The following is a 27,397-nucleotide window of genomic DNA, read 5'->3' as shown; positions in this document are numbered from 1 at the left end:
ACCATGGCCCAGTTTAAGGTTTAAACAAGCTTTTGGAAATACATTATTAAGATTAACCTTGGAAGTATATAAGATGGAAGCTATAACTGCTTCTCTGTATGGGGTCACTCACTGTCCATCATCTGAATCGATCGTAACAGAGAATATTTTATTAAAAGGTTTATAATTAATATATTGTCAGTCCAGAAAGGGGCTTTGGGTCGCCTGAAAAATACCCTGAATATTCGGAGCAGTTCTGAGCTCCATTTGCTGGGAATGATGTTTGTTCCCAGCTTGAAACTGAAAGGATGACAGCGCAAAAACCAGGTAATAAAACAATCCAAATGGCAAAATAATCACTGCACCTCTTTGCAAGGGAAAACAAGATGTATTACATGCAATAAGGGTCTCAGAAGGTCCCGTAGAACCGAAGTTACACAGAGCTTGTCTCATTTCAAAGAGTTACAGCGTATATGGTGGGAATTCTGCAAATTAACAATACTATGCATAATGAGTACAACCTAATCCCACCACCCTCAATGGCTACCACCTATAGAACATGGTAATCCCCCATATAGTCCCGTGACTGATTGGCCACATCTGAACTTCCCACATCACTGTAAAACCCAGGTATATGATTGGTGGGTTCTTATCAATATGTTTGAACATTTTGGACCATCACGTGATGTGCACCCTCCTGTTCCAGACGCGATCAAAGTAACTTGGCGAGGCCAACACTGCTTTTGATGAGACAATAATCTTCCTCATTAACACAGACGCCATGACACACACGTGCTGCAACCCCGACCTTGTACTAAATGTATTGTCATCAGCTCCGATCCTTCTGTCTCAAATCACAAGACATTCTAGACACAGCGCCCCCCCTTGTTATCTCCCAACTCCAGGTGCCTAGGTATGACGTGACAAGGGCACAGCTCTCAAGACTGAATTTCAAGGTTTTTGTTTCTTTAAGTTGTGTGTCTAGGTGTAATTCATCTGAGATGTCCACCCAGTGGTGAGGGCAGCAGTGTTCTAAATCATTGCCTGGCTTTTGGCATCACAGAGGCTCGTGCCCTATTCTCATGAATTTGTCCTTCAACAGGCGTATCCCTGCTCTTCTACCAACTAACATTTAATGCCCACCACATTCTGGCCCCACAGCTGGATCCAATTAATGCTTATCTGTGCACCATGGGTGCCTCTGACTTCTGCTTCTCTCCTGAGCAACAGCTAAGTGGATTTGTTTTTGGAGCTGAACTACCAGAGCGCACTTCCACACCAAAGGCCTGTGTTCTCTTCTGTTATCGTGTACTAGGCCTTAATTAGTACTGAAAAATATCTAAAATTCCTGGCCGTCTGGAACCCTTTCCATGAACTGGTGCAGGATAGAGAAGCCCAATTCTTCAAACCTCGCCTTCTCCGGAACACACATGTCATCTAAGGCCTACCTGACGTAAAGAATCTGTCTCTCTCAACCTTCAGGGAAAGAACTTATATCCGTTGAACTCTGTATTACAAAGTAGTGGTTAAAGCAGAGGGGGGGTGCGGTGGTAACGGGGAGGGAGGCTGGCGAAGGGGAGAGAAGAAAATTTGAATATTCTCGAAGGCAAAAGAAATTTCAACGAACTGAATGGTACGAACACAAGAGAGATACAGAACTTATTCAATAACTGATTAAAAGTGTTATGTCATATTTACGTGTATGCCTTTCATCCAAAAATAAAGTTGGTTTAATAAAATGAAATAAAATATTTGAATTTTGAACAGAACAAACTACATCTGGGAGCAGATGACAACAGAAAACACTTTAACTCCCAACTAATTTCATTAGCAAAGCTTAACCTTTATCCTACCATAGGACGATACAATATTATTTAAATAGGAATGTTTGAAGGGATTTTCAAAACAGGGTAAGATCTGTCATGTTGCAAAGATACCAAGGGAGGGAATTCCACACTCTAGGACCATAGACCGAGAACTGTCAATCTTCCCTGCAAGAGCACTGGGAGAGTGGTACCACCAGTAACAACTAAGCATAAGATCTTAAAGGTAATTCTTTCCTTCAATGGAAGCCAATGTAGAGATCTGCGGAGTGGTGAGATAGCTTTTGTTTTAGCTGCTTTAAAGATAAGCCGAAATGTATCATTTTGTGCTCCCTGGAATCTATTTAATTGAGTGTCCAGTCTGCTAGCAAGCAGACTATTATCATAGTACAAATGGGAGTTCACTAAATCTTCTAATTCTATATGGTGCTCCAGCTCTCACTCGCAGCGGAAACGCTGATTCAGTTAATTCACTAACTTTCAAAACAAAGTCCGCCTTGCAACTGCACCAAAATTGTGGAGCCCGTGATTTATGCCAATACCCAACTCATATTTACACCAGATTATGGTGCTCAGTAAAGGGAAGCCAGGATTCAAACCTCAGTAGAAGAGCTTGGTGCTCGAAACACGTGTCAGGCTGCATCATCTGTTGATTAAATTTAAAACCAACTGGTTTACATTTTTGTTTGTGTGCGCAGTGTGCTAGCAAACAACCCTTTTGTGTTCCTTTTTAGATGGCATAGCTAAGGTGTATTTATTTTTATGAATGAGTAGGGATCAAAGACTAGTTTTTCTAAATGGAATTAACAGATCTGCCTGCAAGCGAGTTGATCTCTGCATATTATTTTGGATATAAATTAATTATCGAAAAATTTTAATGGCGTTCATAACATTGCTAATGTGACATGAAATGTTTTTGTTTTGGTGACATATCGTTGAATAAAGCTCAGACTTATTGATTGATTGATGAAATGTGTAAGTGTATAAGGAAACTAGAACAGAATTCTTAATGGCAATATATATCAAACAGGGTTTGAGCTGATTAGTGAGCCAATAATTGGTGCCTGGGTGTATCACAGTGGAGAGGGTAATTGATCGTAACAACTGCAGAGTGCATCTTGGTTCAACAATAAATTGGCAGTCAGCACCACAAATTGCCTATTTGGCCAAAACCTTTATTGGCTCTATATGGATGCATGCTTTCAAGAATCTGAAATATTAAAATCCTCTTTTGGCAACCTAACAATCGTGTTAGGGGAGCGGTAGGGCATGAAGCCAACTAAGCAGGCAACATCTTTCAGACCAACTCTTTTGATGGTGACAATATGGTTGTTGCAAGGGCACTTCTAACTAGTTTGGTAGGCACCTAGGCACCCATAAAAAAGTCTTTGGCAGTGGTAGTCAAATTATGAAAGGGTAGTTTAATCAGATGCTAATATCAAACATAAAAGGTATTTTAACATCTATTTATGAATTTGCCTGGAATTGTATTCCATGCATATATGGCATTTATTAGAGGGCAGAGACTGGGAATGTATGAAGTTATCATGTTATATAAAGATCAAGTATTAAGGAACTTGAGAACCAATTCGCCTTTTTACAAAGTAGGAGATAAAGATCTATTTCAAGAATCAGAATTTGAAGTATCCCGAGGGAAGAATCATACGACTGGTTTATAGAAATATGGTGATTAAAGTCATCAACCACACATTTTTAAATAAGGAGAAATAATCTGTATCATTCTCTCTTGGCCAGCAAAGGGTAAGCAGAATAGAAATTTAAATCCGACATAAAAAATCAACTTGGCATATAACCACAAGTGCTGACATTGAAGGTGCACTTGTCAGGTGTTTCATCTAAACCTAAAGAAATATCTCTGAACCTTTTGGTCATGGAGGACTTGTTCAAGTGATCTAGAATGTCATGTTTATTGCGGGAATTCTAAAAAGCTTTTAATGCAGTGTTAATGACTGCTGTGGTAGGCTAACCGTGCCTGCCGTTGATGGCCTGCTAGCCCATGTTGATCAGCCCGAGCAAGGAAAGGGACTTCAATGAAGGCATAGGGATGTTACTAGCAAGGTCTTCCCATCAGACCCGAGCCACCACTAGCAACATTAGGACTCTGTCTTGAATTCTAATGGTGACTTTATTTTTGCGGAGAAAAGCCCTTGTGCAGGCCACACAGCAGTACATCCATAAAACCTTGTGTTCTTGGCTGTGAGTAAAGAATCCTCGACCTAGCCAAGCCTCTGCTTACTGAAGCTCTGCAAGCAAAGAGTGCAGTTGTGCTCTGGCATTTGCATCAGCACAAATACTTCCCCAGCGCACATATTTGCCCTGTAGCAAATACCAAAACAAAAGAGGTGATGCATGGAAGGATTAGAATTAATCCTAACCTCTGGCATTGCTCTGGGCAACCCTCCAGACAAACGATCTTCGCCTGCCAAGCCATTACAAAAGCGGAAAGACCATGTGCAAAGCAGTCTTGATCCCACCCCAAAAGGGGCAGTACAGCCTTCTTGGGCCTCACTAGTGAGGAGTCACTTTGGTCTCTAAGCCCAGCAGGCACAGGACCCATGTCTGGGCATACTCACTCGTCCCACTCAGGGTGACTAAGCAAAAAGACAGAGGTGATGGCTGGAAGGTTTTGAATTAATCCTAACCTCTGGCATTGCTCTGGGCAGCCTTCCAGACCATCATTCTTCGCCTGCCAAGCCATTACAAAAGGGGAAAGACCATTTGCAAAGCATGTTTGGTCCCCCCCAAAAGGGGCAGTCCAGCATGAACTGCTTGTTCCCATCCTTTCTGCATGAGACCACAAGCTTCCCCAGACATGTTTTGGCCTTGTTGGGCCTCATCAGTGAGGAGTAGCTTGGGTCTCTAAGCCCAGCAGGCACCGGACCCACGTCTGGGCATATTCGTCCCACTTGGGGTGACTAAGCAAAACAAAAGAGGTGATGGCTGGTAAGTTTAGAATTGATCTTAACCTATGGCATTGCTCTGGGCAACCCTCCAGACCATCGGTTTTCACCTGCCAAGCCAGTACAAAAGGGGAAAGACCATATGCAAAGCAGTCTTGGTTCCACCCCAAAAAGGGGCTGTCCAGCCTGAACTGCTTGGTCACATCCCTTCTGCACGAGACCACAAGCATCCCTAGACATGTTTCGGCCTTGTTGGCCCTCATCACTGAGGATTAGCTTGGGTCTCTAGGCACAGCAGGCACGGGACCCACGTCTGGGTATATCCGTCCCACTCAGGGTGACAAAGCAAAACAAAAGAGGTGATGACTGGATGGTTTAGCATTAATCTTAACCTCTGGCATTGCCTTGGGCTGAGCAACCCTCCATACCATTGTTCTTCACCTGCCAAGTCATACCAAAAGGGCAAAGACCATATGCAAAGCAGGCTTGGTCCCTCCCCAAAAGGGGCAGTCCAGAAAATACCATACACATGTATATAGTACTGGCACAGGTTAGTTATGTAGCAATTCAGCATGCAGAAGTTTACTATACCACCCAACCCTCTTCTTAAAAGCATTGTTGCAATGTACTTCACGTTGTTGTTTTGTTTTAAATTAATTTGCAATCAATGTTAAAGTATTTTCAATGCTTAGTGTTTATTTTATGAAGACATAACCTTTCTTTGGAAATTACATTTTTACTAGATCTATTATCAAAAAACATTATTTTTACCACATCACTTTTACCATTCGTTTTACTGAGTAAATTTTACGGCGCAACTTTCACTGATAGGCTTAAGCCGAGGAGAAAAACAATACAGTTAACGAGACAACACATTTTCTTGAATTAGAGTTTGATCTGGCAGGGATTTATCCCATGAAATTCCAATGTGTCAGTTGCAACGACATGTAAAACAGATCATAAACAATGAAAGCCTTTCTCTACATGTCTGAGGAACTCAAAATCCCAGTGGCCAGTGCAGAACCAAAAGCCACAACCCAGTCAGGGTGCAAGATTTATCCTTGGCCTCAGCCCAGGGACCACATCTCTCCTGTCCTAAACAGTCTTCACTGGCTACTGGTTGCTTCACAAATTAAATTCAAATCCCTCTGTATCATCCACAAGGCTTTCTGGGGCCGGGGACCACACTACCTGCAACTCTCTCTTATTAAATATTTCCCCTCTAGACCCATGCGTTCCTCTGGCACCAACTCTTTATGTGTAAAGCATTTTGCTAAACAGAGGACAGGAGGTCGATTTCTTTCCTCAGCTGGCTCCCCTCTCTGTAACAGCCTCCCCCTCCCTCCTAATCTTGAGCAGGACTTTCTTAAATTCCAGAACCTTCTCAAGACTTTCCTCTTTACCTCTGCCTTCCCTCCAACTTTCCTCTACTAATCTCACAGTTGCTTCTTTGATGTTCAGGGCCCTTGGGCCCTTATACATCACCGGGGCATGACCTCCCCCACCAAATCCCCCCCAGCTTCTGTCTATCCTCTGCACTTGCCTCGGCTCAACCTCCACCTTGGAGGCTTGCACTTACCTTACATTGCACTTCATGTGTTGCTCACCCATGAGCACCACAGCACCTATCCCATTCCCCCTCCCTTCTGCACTTGCGCATTCTGAACACTCACCAGGCAAAGTAGGTTTATCTTCCCCTCCCCCTCCCACTGTATTAATATTTGTTTATCGTTTTTATATCTCCTTGTCCCCTCCCTGTTGCCCTGTGGGCGTTTTAAAACAGTATTTTCTTCCTGTATAAGCGCCTAGCCAGCAAACAATAAATACAATAAATAAATGAAGAAAAGGTCTAGAACCCAAGGTTTCACCAAAGCCCACCCCACATTAGAATCACCTCATCACTCCTGCAATTTTGTGGGAATCTGAAGACCCATTGTCATGAAGCTGAGTGGACTCAGCAGAGGACATAACCCATTTGTACTGTTCAAATCAGGTTTATTGGGGATTATGTACAAAGTGGACAACTTAAACCTCGGGAAGAATGACTCTTTGTGGCTTCAAGGAAAAGAAAAATGTCTTTCAAAATTGTCTCTCTAGGTCTCTCATTGATATCACTCGCAGTCCCTGTTAAGCAAGTTAGAATTTTCAGTTCTTGGAGTTTCCAGCCCACATTTATTCCTTATGTGCATGGGTCGCTCCGAGTAGACTCACTACATTGACTCTATGTTTGGGTGGTCCCTCCTAGTAGACTCACTACATTAATTCCCTTTGTAGGTGGGTCCCTCCTAGTAGACTCACTACATTGACTCCGTGTTTAGGTGGTCCCTTCTAGTAGACTGACTACATTGATTCCCTGTGTGGGTGGGTCCCTCCTAGTAGACACACTACATTGACTCTGTTTTTAGGTGGTCCCTCCTAGTAGACTCACTACATTAATTCCCTGTGTAGGTGGGTCCCTCCTAGTAGACTCACTACATTGACTCCGTGTTTAGGTGGTCCCTTCTAGTAGACTGACTACATTGATTCCCTGTGTGGGTGGGTCCCTCCTAGTAGACTCACTACATTGATTCCGTGTGTGGGTGGGTCTCTCCTTGTAGGCTCACTGAGTTGGTGATATTTAGGAAGCTCTGAGGTTCCTTGTCCAGTTGTCCAGTTGTCCAGTCATGCACAGTAGTGTCAACAGTTTCTCCCAAAGGTGAGGTTGTGAGAGAGGCTCTAAAAGTTTTTTTAGTTTTTCTACTAGGCTGCTGACATCTTCCTGTCCAGGTGCCCTTGTTCTGTTGCACACCAGTCCTCAGTATCTTCCTCACTGCCTCAATGTATACTTGTGCCAAAGTGACACGAGCCTTGCCCCAACACGGTCGTCCTCTCTAACTCCTGAAAATCCTCTTCAACCCTTTGCCAAATGCTCATTCTTCTTCCACCCTTACTCACACAAGCCATTGATGTTGGTTAGGCTGTTTCAATATCTATTTCGCTCTTTGTATGGGCTTTCCAAAACACGTTTCATCTCATTGTTTAGCTCCCCCTTCTTCTGTTTTTGTCAACTTCTACCCCAGCCCCTTATCGCCACTCTCTTTCCTCCACCTCCCTTCTCCTCTCTTCTCTTTGTTCTACTTCTTCCCCTTTGAACTCTCACACCACCTCTTGGTGTTCCCAAACCCTTCTCCCTTTCAAACCAGACCTGTCATGTTTTCACCTCTCTTTCCTATTCTTTAACCCCCCTTTTCTCCTCCACTACTCCTGCCCTTTTTCCTCTTCAGACTCTCCCGCTCCTTCATCCCCTCCATGTCCCTGCTCTCTGCTCTTATAACTGCTCCAAACTCCCACACCCTGGAGTTTGTCTGCCGTTATTATCCCAATGCCTCCTCCCCCAGGACTGAACTTTCCCTAAAGGTTGGCACCTGTGCAGGATTCACTTCCTCAACCTGGAATGGACTGGGTATTAATCGCTTTATGTTTTTTGGTGTCCTCACAGCTCAGAGCAGACCAAGCCTTTAATAGGCCAGTCCACCATTTTGGAATTCAGAACTCTAGCCACAATGCTCTGGCATTCTTCAAAACACGCTCCTGCTCGTTCCAGTCTTGTGGTGCAGCAGTTAGCCCCCTTTCTTTTGGATTGTCAGAATGCTCTTTTGGCATGCAATGAGAAATAGTTTCTTCATATAGGTCATAATAAAAGAAGAGATGGTTTATGTTACTGTTAATCATAAACTGCCAGTCTATTTTGCAAGTCTAGGCAAAATGGACAAGCATACTCGTCCCTGGCACTTAAGGGGTTAAGGTTCTCTTTAATTCTTGAAGGGCCAGTGTGTCCCATAGCACCCATGTGACGCGTCACTGTGCCCAAACCTTCATAATGATTGGATGACCAGGAGACCTCCCTCCTGTGTTATCAGGCAAGAAGATTGTCAATGGAATATCTCATTAAAACCCATTAACTGCCACCCCATACTTCTACTACACCCACTATATAAAAGATAATGTGGGCTTCATTACGAGTTTGGTGACAATGCTGCAGTAAATCTGGTGTATTACTGCCAAACTCAATTACTGTACCGCCACTTTGTCCCTTGGGTTTACCACAATATTATGAGTGGGGGTAGGGTGGTGTTGATCCCCATTTTTGAAATACATAGGACACCATGGGGATTAGAATTACCATGAGCAGTAATTCTGCTGGTTGATAGCCTTAAAGAGACAGATTTACCTCTTTGATGTTGCTAAAAGAATATCCTCCACTTCAAGGTCAAACTTGTAGTTCAGCGGTGAGGAAAAATGGCTGTAAATCCCTTAAAACTAAAAATGTGTCCAGAAATGGAATTAATACCAATTTTTCCCATATTGCAGAATGTAATGAAGCCCAATCACTGTATTATGAGGTCAGATACCCCATTTATTAAAGCCAATTTTAACTGCACCAATCGGTGAAAATGTTCAAATCTCTTTGAGTGCCGAAAAATAAATTCTATGGGAACAATTCAACGAGGCGAAAGGAAGGGCATCTTTGATGGCCATCTTCACGCCCCCTGTGTCATATAATGCAAAAAAGGGTCAGAATGGACCTTTTAGTGCATTTTAAAATAGTGTACAGTAGCAGTATGATCTGCTAGTGCATACAGTTAATTCATTATCAAAATGAGGATGGAAATGATTTTTAAACAATGCAAAAATCATGCATTCAGATTGTCAGAAATACTGCATGCAGTATTTCTGTTCTTCTTCATCCATTAAAGCAAACCCATTATATTTCTTGTAACAGAGTGGATTCCTGTAAATACTTCATGCGGTAACAGTAATTATTCAGTGGAAAATCTGCCAAACTCATTATGAGGACCTAAATAGGTACAACACATGAAACGTGTTTCAGTAACAGACAAAATGATCTTGTGGACGTGATAGACTAGCGCCATTGCAAAAAGCTTGCAATTGTACATGGTGCAGAAATATGAAGCATGGTGACTCAGGAGAAATAGGATCCAAGAAATGAAATATGTTTTTCTCTATGGCCGACAAAAATCATGCAAAAGAAGTCGAACCTCTTGAAAATACAAATACATACATGCACCAACATCATGCGCACTTAAATTGGTTGACAAATTGATTAACAATCACAAAAAAGTATTGGACTAATAGAGGCTGGACTAAACAGCTAGGGATGGCAACATACATGCTGTGACATGGCAGGAAAATGTTATGGGCGACGTGGAATATATAGAACTAGGTTTCATACAACTTAGTGAACACTGTTGGTGATTAACTCAATAAACCACAGCTTTGCAACACTGCCGGTGAATGTGCGGGTGAGTGTGGGGGGTGAGCGGAGCAGGTGTGAGGAGGCAGGCATATGGTGGGTTCAGAGAGGGATGGAGTCCCTCCTCAAACTATAGTCTTCAGAGTTTGAAATGCTGTGTAGCGGGTGCCTGGTGGAAGGAGGCCACTGAGTGTAGTTCACCCTCTACAATGGATCTTATTGAACTGCGTGACAGACTCCATGAAGTGAAGCTGTTAGCCGTAAATTAGTAGCTAAGCAAAAGTTGATTATTCATTCTATGAAATGCTTCTCTATGTTAGCCCTTGCGTCTTCCTGGCGGAGTCATCACCAGTCTTCAGGTTTGTTGGTCTTTGGGAGTGCTCATTCTCCATAGCAGTATAGCCTGGACTGTGACAAAGGCTCTTTTTATTCAGATACTTATTATTGCTAGACCCTGTACCCAGCATGCATTGTAATCCTTCAATGTATCTTTCTATGGATGCTCACAGTCTTGATTCAAGCTGCTTTCTTTCACTGTCTATTTCGCAAGATCCTTTTTGAGTTTGCACTCCTGTATCGAGACTGCATTGTATTTTTCAAAGTATTTTTCCCAAGAGTTCCCTCTTCTGTATCCAGAATGTAATGTTATCTTTCAAAGTCTCTTTCACAAAATACTTGGGGATTACTGATTCCTGCATGTAGTATAATGCATGTCTTTTTAATCTGGATTTCTCAACACATTCTAAGAACTAATTATTAAAACTCAGCCTTCAACATTGATGGCTCAGTTATCCCAGTCTCTGCATCTGTAAAAACCCTAGGAGTATACCTTGACTCAACCCTATCCCTCACCTGCCAAGTCAATGCCATCTCTCCAGCGGCAGCTTACTCTACCAAACTCATTAATGCTGCCAGACTCTTCCTTGCCAAAGACAACTGTCTGACCATAGCCCACTCAGTGGTGGGAGCCAGGTTAGATTACTGCAACGCCCTGTTTGCAGGCATCTCATCTCAGAATCTAAAGAAACTCTAAACTATCCAAAACAACGCCCCATATCTCCACAACTCACAGAGAGGCCCACTGGCTCCCCATCAAAGCAAGAATCACCTTCAAGACCCTCGCCATCACCCATAAATGCATCTCCAAATCTGCATCTTTTCTTCGTGGCTTTCTTAGTGCACTGGGTTGGATCAAACGTGCTTTCTCAATGGGCTTTAGGTACTTACACATTAATTTCTAGCCTGCAGCAGGGTTTTGGTTGATATATCTTCAATGGGCTCTAGGAACTCACAATGTAAGTTCCAGCATGGAGTGAGTTTGGTAAATGTGGCCTTCACTGTGCCCCATTAGCCTTGATTCCCACTTGTTTCCTCTTGGTTCCTTTGTCTCTGCTATGTCTCCTCCATCTGGTTCTCAGGCTTACTGAACATCCACAGGCAACCCCCTTTTGCCCCAGGTAAAGGCAATCACCTCTCTGGGTTTGTCGCTAGGTTAACCTCGTTGGCCTCACATGTCAGCACACACTTCAGCAGCGTCGCCCAGCTCCCGGAGCTCATGTCTCTCCCTTACTAGCTGCGTACAGTTAGTGTTGCTGTGTCCTCCTGTGTCATCTCTCCACTGGCTCTCAGTGAACTGACAAAGTAAGTTTTAGATCCCCTGTACTGAACACCAAGCCTCTTTCTATTTTGGACCAACAGAATCAGTTTAAGATCTTCTCAATCGCACACAACGTCACTTTCCCCATGCGCCCTGTAGAGCGACAGATGAAGTTTAAAAACAGTTGCATTACACAACAAGTCTCGCTCCGCTGACTCCCAGTCGACTAACAGAGTAAGTTTAAGATTCTTTGTATATCACACTCAGTCTCTTTCCACTGGCTCCCAGTCAACCAACAACATAGCTAAGATACTTTGTACTCAACACAGAACCTCTTTCCAATGGCTCCCAATAGACCAACAAATCCTTTGTATTCCACAACAAGCCTCTCTCCATTCGCTCTTTGTGGACTTACAGATCAAGTTCAAGATCCTTTGCATTGCACAGCAAGTTTTTTCTTCATTGTAAATTCCCCGGCAAACATGTGATAAACTTAAACATTGTGTTTCTTCATGTCACCCCATATCCTACCAGTAGAAGTTCAAGCTCTTATGACAGGAAAACAAGGGAGGACATGCATTTCCATTGCTTTGTCCTTCTTTTTGGGTCTCCCTCCCTGGCTTACTACATAACATTGAAAATGTGCCTGCCTTAACACTATGTTGTAAAATCATCATTAAATTATGACTTGCTGATCCCTTCCTCTTCTGCCTGCTTTCCTTTTGGGATCTAAAGACTGCTTGCCAGTGTTAAGATAGGCCCAAGTACACCAATAAGAGAAAAAACGAACTCAATAATGGAGTAAACTCAGCTTTATTCCAATACAAATGGCTGCTGGGAGAGCATTTAAAAGGTCAGAGGCGTTGCTGAGGGTGGGGGCTAAGGGGGTTATAGCCCTGGGTCTTTTGGTTGTAGCCCCAGATAGAAGCTCAGAGGCTACAACCAAAAGACTAGCTAGCCCCGAGTCCCGACAGTCCCAACATTAGTGTAGCCCCAGATCTTTTCCAGACCTAGCAACACCCCTGCAAAAGGCAATCTCAAAATGACACTTGGACCAACACGGTTATAAACAAGATAATCATCATAGCTGATGTCATACTAATCATCATAAAAAACGTCTGCTCTCTCACTCGATTGGTTAGTGGAATATAGGACATATATTTACCTATAGGTGAACCGTTTGCTATTGGTTCTTTCACAACTAATAACTCCTCCTAGATATATCCTTCTACAAATGATACATTTTAATCTACCATGCCATTGGTTGGCAATCTACTACACTAAGAGATAAGAAGAACGCTATTTGATTGGTCGGTCATTTGCTCATCTGACCTCAAGCACTTTTATGCTGTGCCAAGGTACGTGGTGGGGAAGGAGAGGTGGTCGAACCGCTATGTTCCAGTTTAAAGAAGTTACTCCCTTCTCGTTCCCAGGCCTAAGGCCTTATCTGCCGGTCTGTTTGTGGCCTTGGCATGTTGTCTCTATGTCTGGATTTACTAACAAAGTGGCAGGTGCAGGTGCACTACTTAATTGGGCCTGGAATAAATGACCATTGTTTCACATGGTAGAGCTCAATTTCATCTATTTATTAGATTTTCTGCTACTATAACGTGTGCGTGATTTCCTTCAGCAGCCACTTGGGGTGCTATATATGCATCCATTATAGGATCAATTGGCACAGTAGCTACTTGCAGCTGACATTCAAGAATATATCTATTTCTCACTGCTACCAATCTGAAACTAATGAACCTTAATAATTGCATGCTGTGTATCCTCGGAAAACGTTATCTGGTGCGGATTAAGCTTCTAAACCGAACTCCTTTCGATGCACTGACCTTCGTGCTTGGGGCTGCTTCTGAGCCTCGGGCGTAATAGAATATCTGGATGCAGTATTTCAGAAACGGGGCCTTGCATGGTTTGGTCTGAGCAATGACGGTACTTCGGCTCTTTGTCTGCCATGTTAGTGTTCTTTGTGTCTTTTGCATGCTGCCATTCATTAGTCCCTGCCCATGTATGCTGAAACCTCTCCCTGCCTGCCCATCTCTATACTACTTGTATAACCCTGTCTGGGTATTCTGCAACCTATCCTACTTATGTGAATGAAAACTACATCCCGCCCTACCTGTGTCGCGCTACCTGTTCTACTCTTCATGGAGGCTGCGTACCCCATAGGTGTTTTCCTGAATGTTTCTCAGCTTGCACTTTCGATGATGCTCGGGAGCAGGTGGGGGCCTGGCCAGACCTGGTGCAATTCTCATTAACATAATCACACCAGTTTATGTGTCGACATTATACATTTTACAATTGCAGATATGAAAAGTGAATACATTGTCAGATAGCTAATGTTTTTATCTATAAATATGCAGAATACCTGAATGTAGACAAAATATAACATATCTGGTTCAAGAAGTTGTAAAGCTTGCTATATCTTTGATCAAGGACCATGTGATTCTCCATATTTAAGCAGCGCAATATTTCACAACTGCACAACAAATGTTTGCAGAATCAAAACCAAACCTTTCTTCTGTTAACTCTATCTGGTTCTAAATTGAATGGGTCCCTCTAATTCATATTAATTTATGCTGTTCTCAGGATAAACTTTTAGCAGACAACTTCTCTCCAGTGATGAAGACGAAAGCAGTGAAAAACTCCAAGGAGCAAACGCTTCTTCGAAAAGCTCATGTAAGTCCTTGTCTACTACATATTTGCATAGGCTTTGCCATCTGTTGAGATTTAACTGGCTTGGATATGATACTGAAGCGATCTCTATTTGTGGTCTTTTCTGCTTGCACGTTTATTTAGAACAACTCGTCAGTTTCAATGCACTTCTTGGTTCACCTTGCTGATTGAAGCTATCCTCTTGCCAATGCACGTCTTTTTACAACGTTTCAATGTTGTATTATTTGAGAACACAATAAGTGCGCCCATGTTAGAGACATGCAAGCACTGCTATTCCCAGGCATCTGGCTTGCTGACCTTGGGGATGCTCTACGCATGACTTAGAACCTTTCTCATTTATTTCAGGAGCACACTAACACCACAACTTTCCTTCGATGACTCTACTTTTCCTCTTGGTGGTGTATTCATTGGAAAGGGACCAACTACTACCGCTTCTCTGCTCTGGCCTCTTACCAAGAGATGTTAATCATTCATGGCATGTTGGAAAGTTAGGCACGTTAGTCCAACGTCTCCTCTTGCAATGAATTCACTTAGACCTCTGTTGAGCACGCATGTGTAAAAGTTGGTTAGCCGTTGCAAGAGAACTGGTTACACCCAATAGGAAAACGTAGCAACCGATATTACACAGACCCACATGGACTTTGCATCCTCCTTACACACACAACAGAGCAGACCGTGTCCACAGGGGGCACTGCCTCTCCGCCTGCATCAAAATGGTGATGCAGGTGGGGGGACAGGCGGATTTCCTGCATGGAGCTGGGAAGCACACAATGCGTTGCATCCTACTGTGCATCCCGCCCAAGTTGATGGTGGGCTGGAGGAAGTAAAACACACTGAGAATCTGTCTACACAGGTTTTCTAGCAACAGGGTCGTTTTACCACCTGACCAAAATGACGCTCTTGTATCTCGGGCTAAAAGATTTATGTGATGAATGAATGTGTGACACTGACATGAATACTTGTGCTCTAACTTGGGCCATGCTTACGCTCTGTCTATAATATCTGAAATAATTACACCTGTTTGGCAACATTAAGATCTTCTATACATGTACCCGAGATGTTAAACACCTAGGGGAAAGCACAGCCCTACTAAAGACTCTGTCCCTCCAAAAACCTACATAGGTTTATTCTCCTGTCCCGCATAAACTGGCTCGGCACAGAAAATAACAAGGGAAAACAGGATTTGTCGTAGCTGTAAAACCCTGCAGTGCATGGAAACGGCTAAGCATGTCCTAACTGAATGCCCCACACTGGGCTTATTGTACATACGTTACATTGGTGAGTTTGTTCACAACTTAGATTCTATAAAGGGTTTGTCCTTTGGGAAGTATTGTCTGAATACCAGCGGCAATGGTCAGCATCTGGCATTCTACTGAACATGGTTGATGGCTACCCAACTCTGACAAAGTTGAACTTCGCTTGTGATGAAAAGATTTATTTTTCGGTGTCATACTGGAAACTCCTGGTAGTGTGAACTTGTTATATCTATATTCTTAGAATATTTGATAGTTAATATGGTTTTTGAAATCCCTTTTATAGAAATCTAGGAGATGCATTAGGTATTTTACAATCTTCTTGTGCTTGGCTATCCTATGTATTCTCTACTTTCTTTAAAAGGACAGGCGCTGCTTCTGTGTTTATCTAATTTATTTTAAGCGTGTTTGTGTAAATGTCACATGTATCTTATGTGAACGTTTTAGGATCATGCATAGAATGCGCAAGGTTTTAACTAAAACAGATTAAATAATGAATAAAAGAAATAAATATACATGAAATGAATCACACTTGGCTGAATACATTGTTTTGGCTGCAAGGAGAGTGATTTATTTCATACAAACTCTGTAGTGCAGCTGGTTAAATTATTCCTAATTATTCAAGTATTCTTCCATGCGCTCTTGTGACTCTAATACTCATTTTAAACTTGTGTAACTTGAGAACTATTACCTGACATATACATTCAAACAATTATAACAGAACGAGGCCCTGAAGAAGCTCATAGCACTGGTTGTGCTATATTAACACTCTACTGGGTAAAACACGTGTATACCAATGAGTTCCATCTACATTTTTTATTAAAATGCATGGGCAATCATATGGAGTTGTATGTTCGTTTATACGTGCTCAATCACAGTGAATTACATTCAAATTGAATGTATAAGATGCATAAGAATGTCTACGATATTTAGAAGGATAGAAAGTAGGCTGAACATTTTGATGATGCACAGTTCTATTAGGTTTCAAAACAATGGATGTGTATACTGATTGTCAATACGTTTATCTACGCCTGTCGAGGAGAGCGTAAAGTAAATACAAGCAATTCACAGCATTGTTTAAGATTGAGTAGGAAGGTCATATATCTAAGAGTGCATTGAAGGATGATGGATTGAGTAGGATAAATTGATGTATCTAAGCAAGCAGGGAATTTGACGATTCTTACATTTCCCTGTGTACTTGTGGTGTCATTGTAGGTTGCAATCCACCTCCTTTCCCTCATGTCTATCACCTGTTGTCCGTACAGTTCTTGAGGTTGGAGAGAATGTTATGGGCACTGCTACCCTGCTGGGACACAGTAACAACCTTCCCTTCTTTCTGTTATTTTTTTGCGTGTAGATCAGGACATACAAGGGGTTTGAGGTTTTATCTGTCTTTGCTGGGTCTACTGAGGAGGAATCCTCTCATCTACTCTGCCCTGTGACTTAAAATCCTTTTCTCGAGGTCAATGTCTATGATTTATGGAAGCCTTTAAGTGCTTAACGAATACACCATCCACAAAATCCTTTGTTCCTATACATTGTAGAGCATCAGGAGGCTATCTCAAGTCTATTTGGGACTCTCTACATCTTCATAACAACTGAACAGACATTCTCAAGGAGCCAGAAGTCTCAGCACATTTCACATGAATGAGCACATCGGGGACACAGCTTTGCCCATTCACCTGCATCTTCTGGGACATCTATCCCTGGGGTGTGGAAGATGTGCATGATTTAGTAGCAGGGACTACTCAGAAACCCTTATCGGAAAAGCAAACTCCCTCACTTTTTTGCTCGAGGCAACACAAAGACATTGGTCTTTTCTGCAAACTGCTGGCAACGATCCTCCTAGTAGTCCACCTGAAGGTTGATCTCATTGGAACAGATTGCAGCCTTCCCTCAGTGCTTTTGCTGTGCTTCAGAACTGAGAAGAAAAACAGAGGCAGAAAATGGGTAGGATATAGTTCACATATGCACTACTCAAATTTCTACATTTGGTGCTGCATGTGCTTTTCACAGCGGATTGTGGATGTACAGCTGTCCATTGACTCCTGTGTCCCCAAAAACAGAGGCCTAATAGGAAATGCAGCAGAGGCATAACATAATCTGCCTCTTCATTGGTTACCTAAGGCTATTTATTTGCATATATGAAAAACTGCTCATACCTTCATTGCATTCAATGACCAGAGTTTGTAGGACAAGTTCACAGTGAAAACATTCAAGACACAAATTAAACCTCAACAGCTACAGTACAGAGAACAGGATACTGCTTGTAATGCTTTCAAAGGTGCAGTGGTAGCGCTGTCTGTCTCTGTGGCGGTGGAAGGGGAAAAGGGTATGATGCAAAGAGGGCACTTGATGCTTCTTAATCAGTGGGGGTTTTGGTGGGTTGTACTATGGTGTGAAGGATGTCGATGGAACTGATGTCTGTAAGGTAGATGAAGGTTGAGATGGGTAAGTACGATTTTTCGTTTGCAAAGAAAGGGTTGGTGAATGCTGGTTTTTGCATTTATTGACGACCAGGGATTACTGTGTTGAATCTGAAAGAAATTGTGACCTTGTTCTTGCATTGTTGTGTGTGGTGTGGTGATCCTTCAGATGGCGTTACTTTTCCCCAGAGGAACATCCCTTACCGTAAATCTAGTGAAGTGGGGCCTCTAAGCGATAGACCCCCTGAGGTGGTAACATGTGGGAAGATCTCATGGAGAGGGACTCCTCTCCTGGGGATAAGGACTCGATTGGGAGGCTCAACCCCTCTGAAATCCCACCACATACGCTGACGATAACACCCAAATCTTATCAACATAAGATCACTTCCAAAATTATGTGTTATTGTGAAATATTAAATTAATCTGATGACAAAAGTACTGAGATGAAAAGGTGCTCAAAAACACTGCATTTGAGTGGGACGAAGGCTAAAGCAGCCGATGTCAACTGGAAGGACGTTATGCTGGGGCCGTTCCGGCTATTTAAACTGAACAGCAAAGACGGACTGTGTTCTTCGTCATCCTCTAACCCGTCCGGCAAAGGCTCAAGCAGATCTGGCATGCTGAAGCTGTAATATGATCAGAGGGAGAACCAGGTGACCGAGGAGGCCGCATTGAAGCCTGGAGAGCTGGTGGAGGGCTTCGCGAGATGGCAGCAAGGCCTTGCTTCAAGGCTGAGAAAAGAAATAGCGGGACACCTGAGAAGTGTCTTGCAAGTCGGTTGGAAACTGGCGTGTTAGATTTGCAGAGTCTGAGAGGTGGTGGCATGACCTGTACTGGGTGGACTGTTCAGTCTGACAATGGTGCTGAGATGCTTACTGTAGCCTACAACAGAGCCACGTAGGTGACTATCAGGAGAGAGCGCAAGACCGTGGAGGAGGTGCAACCTGTCACAGCGTGACCAATGGGTCCTACAGTTACGCCGAGTCAGTACACAATAACCTGAGGTGGAGAGAGGCGAGAAGCAGAGAACTACTAAAAGGAGAAGTTGAACTAAGAAGTGTGGTCCCGCGACAACTGGCTAAACCGGTGAAGAGTTCCCTGGGATAACGTAACAGGAACACATGCAAGTCCGGTAGAGGGACGGAAAGTTACGAGATTCAAAACTATATAGAAAGAGAGAAAAACATAAACCATTTTGTGATACAGTTCCCAGGCCCGTTCCACAAGAGTGTGGTGCTGGAAAGTCGATAGGGACTCCAGGAACAGCTTCATCATCCCAGTGGGGGCGGATCAAGATTTGTACAAGAGCCAGAGATGGCAGAAACCTCCCTAAGGGAGCTACACTCCTTGTTAAGAACTGTGAAAGACATTTGGGAACAAGCTAGGAGAAGGCAGTCAATTCTCCAAGCCCCACAGGAATTCTGTGTGACAGTTTATTTTCTGTTGTGTCTCAGAGAATCCAGAACTAACTTTTGCAGAACTTTTGTTTAGAATAACCTGAGAGGCGTTTGGACACTTTACATGGTGTTTTGTTGTAGTGACACGGATAGAGTAGGAGCCTTCGTGACTGGGACGGTGCCTTTTTGTTTTGAGTCACATGGACTTCCTGATGATTACCCGAGTTTCTTTAGTTTAGGTAAGGAAATCCCCTTTTAGTTAGGACTAGATAGGTTTAACATGATTCAAACCAAGACATTTCATTACACTGGGACATTAACATGGAACATGTACAAAGGTTCAGAGTTTGACAGCTAGAGTGAATATGTTCATTTGTTTTTCCATGTTTTCGATTGTGGAATCAGTACCAGAAACATGAGAACGTGATCTTCAAAATGATGTGTGCTTCCCTCTGGACTTCAATGGTCTGTAAACCTAGTCTTAGACAATGGGCCTCATTACGACCCTGGCGGTAAGGGGTTTACGCCAGCGTTAGCTGCGCCGACCCCTTACCGCCAATTACGAGGTCCCTTAGCGCCATGGAGCTTTTAACACCCGCTTTTAGCGGGTGTTAAAATCCATGGCGCTAAGGGACCATGGAGTTAATTACGCCACCGTAATTTACGGTGGCGTAATTAACGCCTTCCCCACTCCCATTATGCCCCATGGGGCATAAATGGGAATGGGGAAGGGTAAATGGGTTAATGGGGACTTACCGCCCCACTCACCTCGGAATGGGGCGGTAAGTCCGCCAACCACCATGGCGTAAACATAGTTTACGCCATGGTGGTAAAGTGACGGCCCAGGCGGTAACTTACTGCCTGGGTCGTAATGAGGCCCAATATGTTTTTTAGTGAAAATATTTTTATGCAAATGAAAGAGGTTGAAAGAGCATTATGTACAGAGGTTGCTATTTATGGAGAATACTGTAGTAATTGAGATCTAATTTTAGGCGGCTACTGTAAATGCTTATCAGAATTTTTTTACAATACTCGCTGCGTGTGAATAACGTTGCATGATGACGTCACCATGTTTGTGTGACTTCATGCGTAATGGCCATTTTGACCAGTTTATTGCTTTAAAACAGGCGTGAGCACTGCAGCGTCCTTTTAGCTGCTGTCCGTACACACTAGTCTGCGTTTTTGGAGGAAATGCAAAATTCTCATAAGGTGAGGTCATGACTATTAGAAGATGTTCTTTTTTATTACAATTAAAGGATATTTTATTGGTAGTCAGAGCATTTTCTGGATAGCATTAAGTATATGGATATTATTTTTTCAGTATTGTCCTGATATCCAGTACTCCTGAAATTATCTCATTAAGGTACTTTCTTCTTACTTCATATTTTCTTCTTACTTCATATAACATAACATCTTCTAAACTGAAAGCCTCACATTGTGAGAACATTATGAGAACATGTTTTCATTACTTGATTTATTAGGCTCTTAGATGTTGGTGTAATTTACACATCTTCAGACAGGTAAAGTTTTGTTTTGAGGTTTCTCTGGATGCTATATATTATCATAATTATCACTGTGGCACTCACAGTTTAACTGTTCCTTTACTTTCTTGTTATTTTTTAGCAGATCGGTTTTGATGGTGACACAGGTGTCATTAGACGCAGGAGAGTCGTTAGGAAAATCTTGTTAGTATAGATTAATTTGAAAAAAATCAATACACCTTGAATTTGTTTGGAAAGTCTTGATTAATTGAGCACATACGTGCTAGTGGTTAACTTGGCACGTGTACTGCTGGTCACATGTGAAAAAAGCCAACACGTGTTTCGACCGAAGTCTTTATCAAGGCGGTACATGTGTGGTGATGTGCAAGTGTATGGTGACAAAGTGAATTATTGCGACGCAGCATGTTTGTAAAACATTGATGAATTAAAAACCAACATACATGATTCCTATATGGTGGGGTGACAAACCTTTGTTAGTTGTGGGCGCTGGCTGGATTTAATAGTCCAATTGCTAAAAGGATCTGATAGTAATAGTCCAGTCCTTGAGGTGGTCCAGCCAGGCAGTGACAAGACATCTACAGCGCCTAGAGGACCAAATGAAGAATAAACGCACTAGAATACCTGACAACATCACTAACGAAGAAAAACATGCTCTCAAGACCTTACAAGAGAACCATCAAATAATAATCAAAGAAGCCGACAAAGGGGGTAACGTGGTCATCATGGATAGACCAGACTACATCCAAATGGCTCTAACACACTTGTTAAATCCCGGTTGCTGTGAGAATTTGGCAAAAAAAAACACAAATGAGATATCATACTAGCAGCCAATACGCTATTGACAAAATGGCCCAACCGTGGTCTCTTGCCAGATGATGAATTAAAGTATCTACAACCCAGCCGAAGGTACATAAAAAATTCTCAAAGAGTCCGGAGGGTCAACCTATCCTGAGTGGAATCGGATGGATAACGGAAACCTTGAACCAATACATCAACAATATCCTGGCACCAGAAGTAACAAAAATACTGTCCTTCATTCGTGACACCATGCATACCCTACTGGTACTACAAGACATTATATGGAACGATGAATACACCTTGGTGACACTCGACATGAAAGCCCTATACACAGCCATCGACCACAAACTGGCCATGAAAGCAGTTAACTTCGCCTTTGCCAAAACCTCTGCCTCTTTCTGCTTGCACCTAGAACTCACGAAAGACTTCCTTGAATTTTCTCTAACTAACACCATCTTCCTATTCGACCAACAGTATTACAAACAAACCAAAGGCATAGCCATGGGTGCCACATATGCCCCTCCTATGGCAAATCTGTTCATGCATTACTACGAGCAGGTCCACGCATTTGCTAACAAGGATTTCAACAGCTTCATTTACAAATGGCTACGCTACATAGACGATGGGCCTCATTCCGAGTACGGCGCTAACCAATGGCGCTATTAACGCCTTGGTTGACGCCGTACCCGGACCGGCAGCGCCTTGGTGGATGGCGGAATCACCGCCCCATTCCAAGGTTGGCGGGGCGGTAATTCCCCATTCACCAAGGCTCTTCCCCATTCCCAAATGGGAATGGGGAAGATGCAAATAACGGTGACCATTCATTACGGTCACCGTTATTGGCTTGGAGGCCCCTTGCGCCCTCGACTTTAACACCTGCTCAAAGCAGGCGTTAAGGGCGAGGGCGCAGAGGGAACTCGGAGTATGGCGGTAAGGGATTACCGCCACCGGTCTCGTTACCGGTGGCCGCTATCCCTTACCGCCATACTCAGAATGAGGCCCGATGTCTTGATGATATGGTCGGGTACAGCAGAACAACTTGAGGCTTTCAAAAAATACCTCAACGATAACAATTTTGGCATTGAACTCTCTGGAACCTCAAGCACAACATCGATTGACTTTCTGGACATTACGATCATACCTTCTGGCAAAGAGCTCACAACCTCTACCTTCAGGAAACCAACTGAGGTGAACTCCATACTACACGCATCCAGCTGACAAAAGAAATCAGTGATCAACAACATTCCCAAAAGGGGAATTTTTGCGAGCCAAAAGAAACTGCACCTCGCTTTTAGATTATGGAAAAGAATGTACAACTCTTACCAGACGCTTCTTTGCAAGAGGTTACCCTGAGCAGGCACTTGAAGCAGCAAAAATATTGGCAACCAAAGGAGAACTTGTAACCCTATTGACACCAAGAGAACATCCAAGGAAACTGGCTAGCAATGACAACAAGATTCGATACATCACCCAATATTGCAGTGACAGCCAACAAGTGCAGAAAATACTAAGGAAACACTGGCATATCGTAAAAATAGATGATGATATCAGCAAATGGCTACCAGACAAACCATGCCTAACCTACACGAAAGCAAGAACTCTCAGGAACATCCTAAGCCCTTCATACATGGCACCTATTCCCAGAACCAACGAAAACTGGCTCACAAGCAGTAAACCCACAGGTTTTTACAAATGTGGGATGTGCTCAATGTGCAAATTCGCTATGAACTCTAAGACCATCAAGTTCAATGACAATGACACACACATACCATCAGACAATATATCAATTGCAAATCCAAATATGTAATCTATACCATCATATGTGTATGTAAACAGAAATACATTGGAAGTACCAAAAGAGATCGCAGAATCAGAATAAGGGAACATCTAAGCTCACTCCATTCCCAAGACTCCAAATACCCACTGGCCCTCCATTGGCAAGAAAAACATCAGGAGGACAACAAAGATGACATCACCTTTGTGGGTCTTGAATCAAAACCAACAGATGCAAGAGGTGGTGACAGGGAACTCCACCTACGCCAAAAAGAAGCTCGACTAATATGCAAATACAGAGGAGTCACTACTGGCCTTAACAGCAACCATGGGTTTCATGTTTTCTTGTGATCAGTCTAACTGTCTCTGTCCCAATTCTTTTCTAACCTTGTCTCAACTTCAAAGGACAAGCCCGGCAGCCCAGGACAAACACAATAAGGACAGCCACCTGTCAGGCATTCCTCCTCGCCACTCCTAATTCCTTTCTAAGCTCCCCAATGCTGTGCGCCTGTTAGTGACACGGCCCACCAACCACACCTCACTGATCCCTTACCCCTCAATATCCAAGGGGATCAGGGACCTGTTGCTACATACCAGCCCAGTTAACACTGTACAGGATATTGCATCTCCAGACTCACAAACACTCCCCCTCTTTTCTATTGCTCCGGCGCCATGCCACACCCTAGTGCTCTTAACACCATCCACATACCCAGATACTGACAACTACCATGTACCCAGCCCAGGCACACCTTTTGATGCACAGCAAGACATAGCTCTGTTGCTCTTGCTAATTACCCAGAAATCCCCCAAGCAAGCCTGTAGGACCTTTGTGCATGCGTGCGCACATGCACAAGCTTGGGCACTCACATGTCACTACTAATAAGGGACAAGTGTATATTTTTAATCAATCCTTTAATTATAATAACACACTCCTACTCTGCAACGCTCCCGGCACAATTACTAGGTGCGCGGCACATCCGTCGGAGCCACCGCAGTCACGCCACCTAGTGAGGCTTGACCGGGACAACCAACCACAACACTCCTTACTATGTGCCATCAGCCAATCCCTAGCTGACCCAGCCACCAAGCCAGGAAGTGAACAGTCACTTCTGTCATTGGCTCAGTCCTGCAGTCTGATTCAGCCACAATGCAGCGCCGATCCCCTTACTCTTCCCTTCTGATTGCACCTCGGCCCACCAGCCCAACACCCCCGCTTCTCATATCAAGGGTGATTGCACCCATGCTCCGCAGCAATGGTCCATCTTCGCTGCACCCTGCCATTACCACCGGGCGCACCTTCTTCCAATGCATGAGCACCCCTCTCATGCGCCCCACCGACCAAAGAGCGCTGTTGCCCACGGGTGCACATTATCTCCCTCAAGGGCATAACTGCCCATGGAATGACCAGCAGTCTTATGCCCAGACTACCCGCCCAGCACCCACCCACCACGGGGTCTCTAATTCGAGTGACCCTGACCACCATTAACCTTGCAGGACCAAACCCCATGCATCTCCATGCCACTACGCCCTCACATTGCTGTACAACACATTGACGCTCCATCGCCTAGTTCCATTCACCATGAACAAACAACAACTAGTCCGGTATTACCACTTCCCAGTTGCACCACCAGTGATCAGGGCCCACCCACGCCACTTCCAAACCAATCAAATATACCCACTATAATCATCCCATGGGACCTCCTTTCCAATCCTAATCTAGCTCTAATGGTTATTTACAGACCAGGCTAACCAGCCTCTAACTGGTACCCCAACCTGGGTCACCAGCTATCAGCTCTACCATGAGTCTGCTGCCACCTGAACTTTTTGGTAAGCCCTACCCACTGTGGCCTTTTGATAACCTTCTTGCTGTTACCTTCCCAATCTACCAACTGGCCTTAATATACTTCTTACTTTTACTCTCTCCCCCTTCTCATCCCTTGGTACTTTGTCTCTTGAATGGAACTCCATGCTTGCCTTCACCAAGATGTTTGTTATCTGTAACACCATTGATGAATGTATTTTCTGAACGCCATCACCAAATCACGACAACTCACCTCACATCACTGCTCTGATAATGGTTGGCTATATGTGCTATGTATTTTACTTTTTCCCATACAATACTGTCTCAAAATATGTTGGATCTGTACAAAATATGATGAATCAATATAACAACCAAATGTGAAACTCATATGATGTCACCACGCCGATCCCCTCACTCACACACACCACATCACTCCACTCACTATAATCAGAGCCTTGATAAAGACTTCGGTTGAAAGGCACGTCAGCTTTTTTTGTTTCACCAACTTGGCACTAAAAAAGATATTATCTAAACACAAATAAAACTACAACTCACATGACTCAAGGACTGGACTATTTCTATCAGATCTTTTCAGCAATTGGACTACTAAATCCAGCCAGCGCCCACAACTAACAAAGATTTGTCTCCCCACCAAGTACCAAACCAACCGGGAACCCAGGAGTGGGTCCCGAGACAAACCATGTGCCAGGCGCCAGGCTAAAAACTACAAACACTAACAGGAGGTGCGCAGAGGACCGGTTGTCCCGACACCAAAACTCCTCACCCCCCTGAAACTCTATGATTCATATATGCATTGTGAATAGTGAGGTGGGTGGTGATGTGACAGTAATAAATATACATGTTCGTTAACAGAGGCTAAATAGTTAAATTATGAAACCCAGTGGAATTATTGCATACAGAGATCAATTTTGTGCACCAAGGAGGAACAAAGAGAAGAGAGATGAGAAAGTTGGTTAACTCAGATGAACTACGCTATGGTGTTTATAGTTGCTGGTTGGAAGGGGTCCTTACCAGAGTAAGCGATATGTGCTTGTCCTTGAGTAAGGAAGCTGGAAAGCCACAGAGTGGTGATAATAGCTGGTCCTTCAGTAAGGAGGCTGAGTAGCCGCTATAAAAATAGGGAAGGTAAAACACCAATTAGGTGTGATACATGGGCTTGGGTGCATACATAGTACATAATGCAATGCATTTATGATTGGTCAGTGGTGGTAAGTATCTGGTAGGGCTTTGTTTGGTTGGCGAGATCAGAGAGTTTGGTTGAGCCCCCTATCCGGACTTGTGAAGCTGGTCTTAAGTGGTGATCAATATATTGGTTAGGTGCTAGTGCAATTGCCGGCTGGCTGCAGGCTATGGCGTGGGTGGAGTGGTCAAGATGTCAGATTGGACTCATACAGGACGGTCCCGTGAAGCAGAACATGAATATTGAATAGTGGTCAGTGCATCGGTGGCGCCCTAATGTGCTCAGGTGGTGAAGTGTGGTGGAGAGGTGGGGCTGGGCTTGTGCTGGCAGGACACGATGGGTGCAGCTGGTGGTGTGATGCTCATAGGTGACTGAATTGAATTGCGGTGGGATGGCATCACGAGCCACAGTTGTTAATGCAGCAGCAAAATTATGTGACCGTCTCGCTGGGGCCCTCAAGGGCCCTCAAGCTGAAGAGGTAACCAACACCCACGATAGATGACATAGTGTCAGACCTTTAGAGTGTCACTATGTTCACCGATGTTGATCTGAATGTTAGCAACCACCAAGATCTGCTGTACGTAGACTCCAGATACATCACTACATTCTCAACACATGTGTGGCTATCATGGTACAAAAGACTCAGGTTTGGGGTGTCTTCATTAGCATAGGTTTTTCAATATGCTATCAAAGGTGTCCTGGAATGTCTTCCTGGTGTTCTTGGGGTCAGTGATGATGTTCTGATCTTTGCTTCCTCTAGCACTGAACATCTGCAGAGGCTGGTTTCTGTATTCAAGAGGTTGGGGAACCATGTATTAACCCTGAACAGTGTAAATGGGCTTTCCAGTGCAGGGGTTATGTTTATGTGCATATTTCAGGAGTGGATCCTCTTGGCCAATCTGAAAAGATTTTCTGCCATCTAGGAAATGGCCGCACCTGTTTCCCTGTCTGAGACAAGGTGTTTCCTGATGATGGCTAACTTCTGTGTAAGGT

At 43.6% G+C, this 27,397-nt stretch overlaps 1 protein-coding gene across 2 annotated transcripts in view; it reads left to right on the top strand.

Annotated features, from left to right (window-relative positions):
* LOC138481081 (xaa-Pro aminopeptidase 2-like) overlaps positions 1–27,397 on the top strand; it is a 633,999-nt gene that overhangs the window by 386,252 nt on the left and 220,350 nt on the right. For both annotated transcript variants that reach the window (XM_069612976.1, XM_069612977.1), the window contains one exon: positions 14,167–14,256. In XM_069612976.1, coding sequence (XP_069469077.1) covers positions 14,167–14,256 — 90 coding nt within the window. The remainder of the gene's footprint in view (positions 1–14,166; positions 14,257–27,397) is intronic.

The sequence above is a fragment of the Ambystoma mexicanum genome, chromosome 5p (genome assembly GCF_040938575.1).
Source record: "Ambystoma mexicanum isolate Mex_15411 chromosome 5p, UKY_AmexF1_1, whole genome shotgun sequence".
NCBI lineage: Eukaryota > Metazoa > Chordata > Amphibia > Caudata > Ambystomatidae > Ambystoma > Ambystoma mexicanum.
The sequence above is the reverse complement of the archived record's forward strand: the minus strand, read 5'-3'. Positions and strand labels throughout refer to the sequence as shown.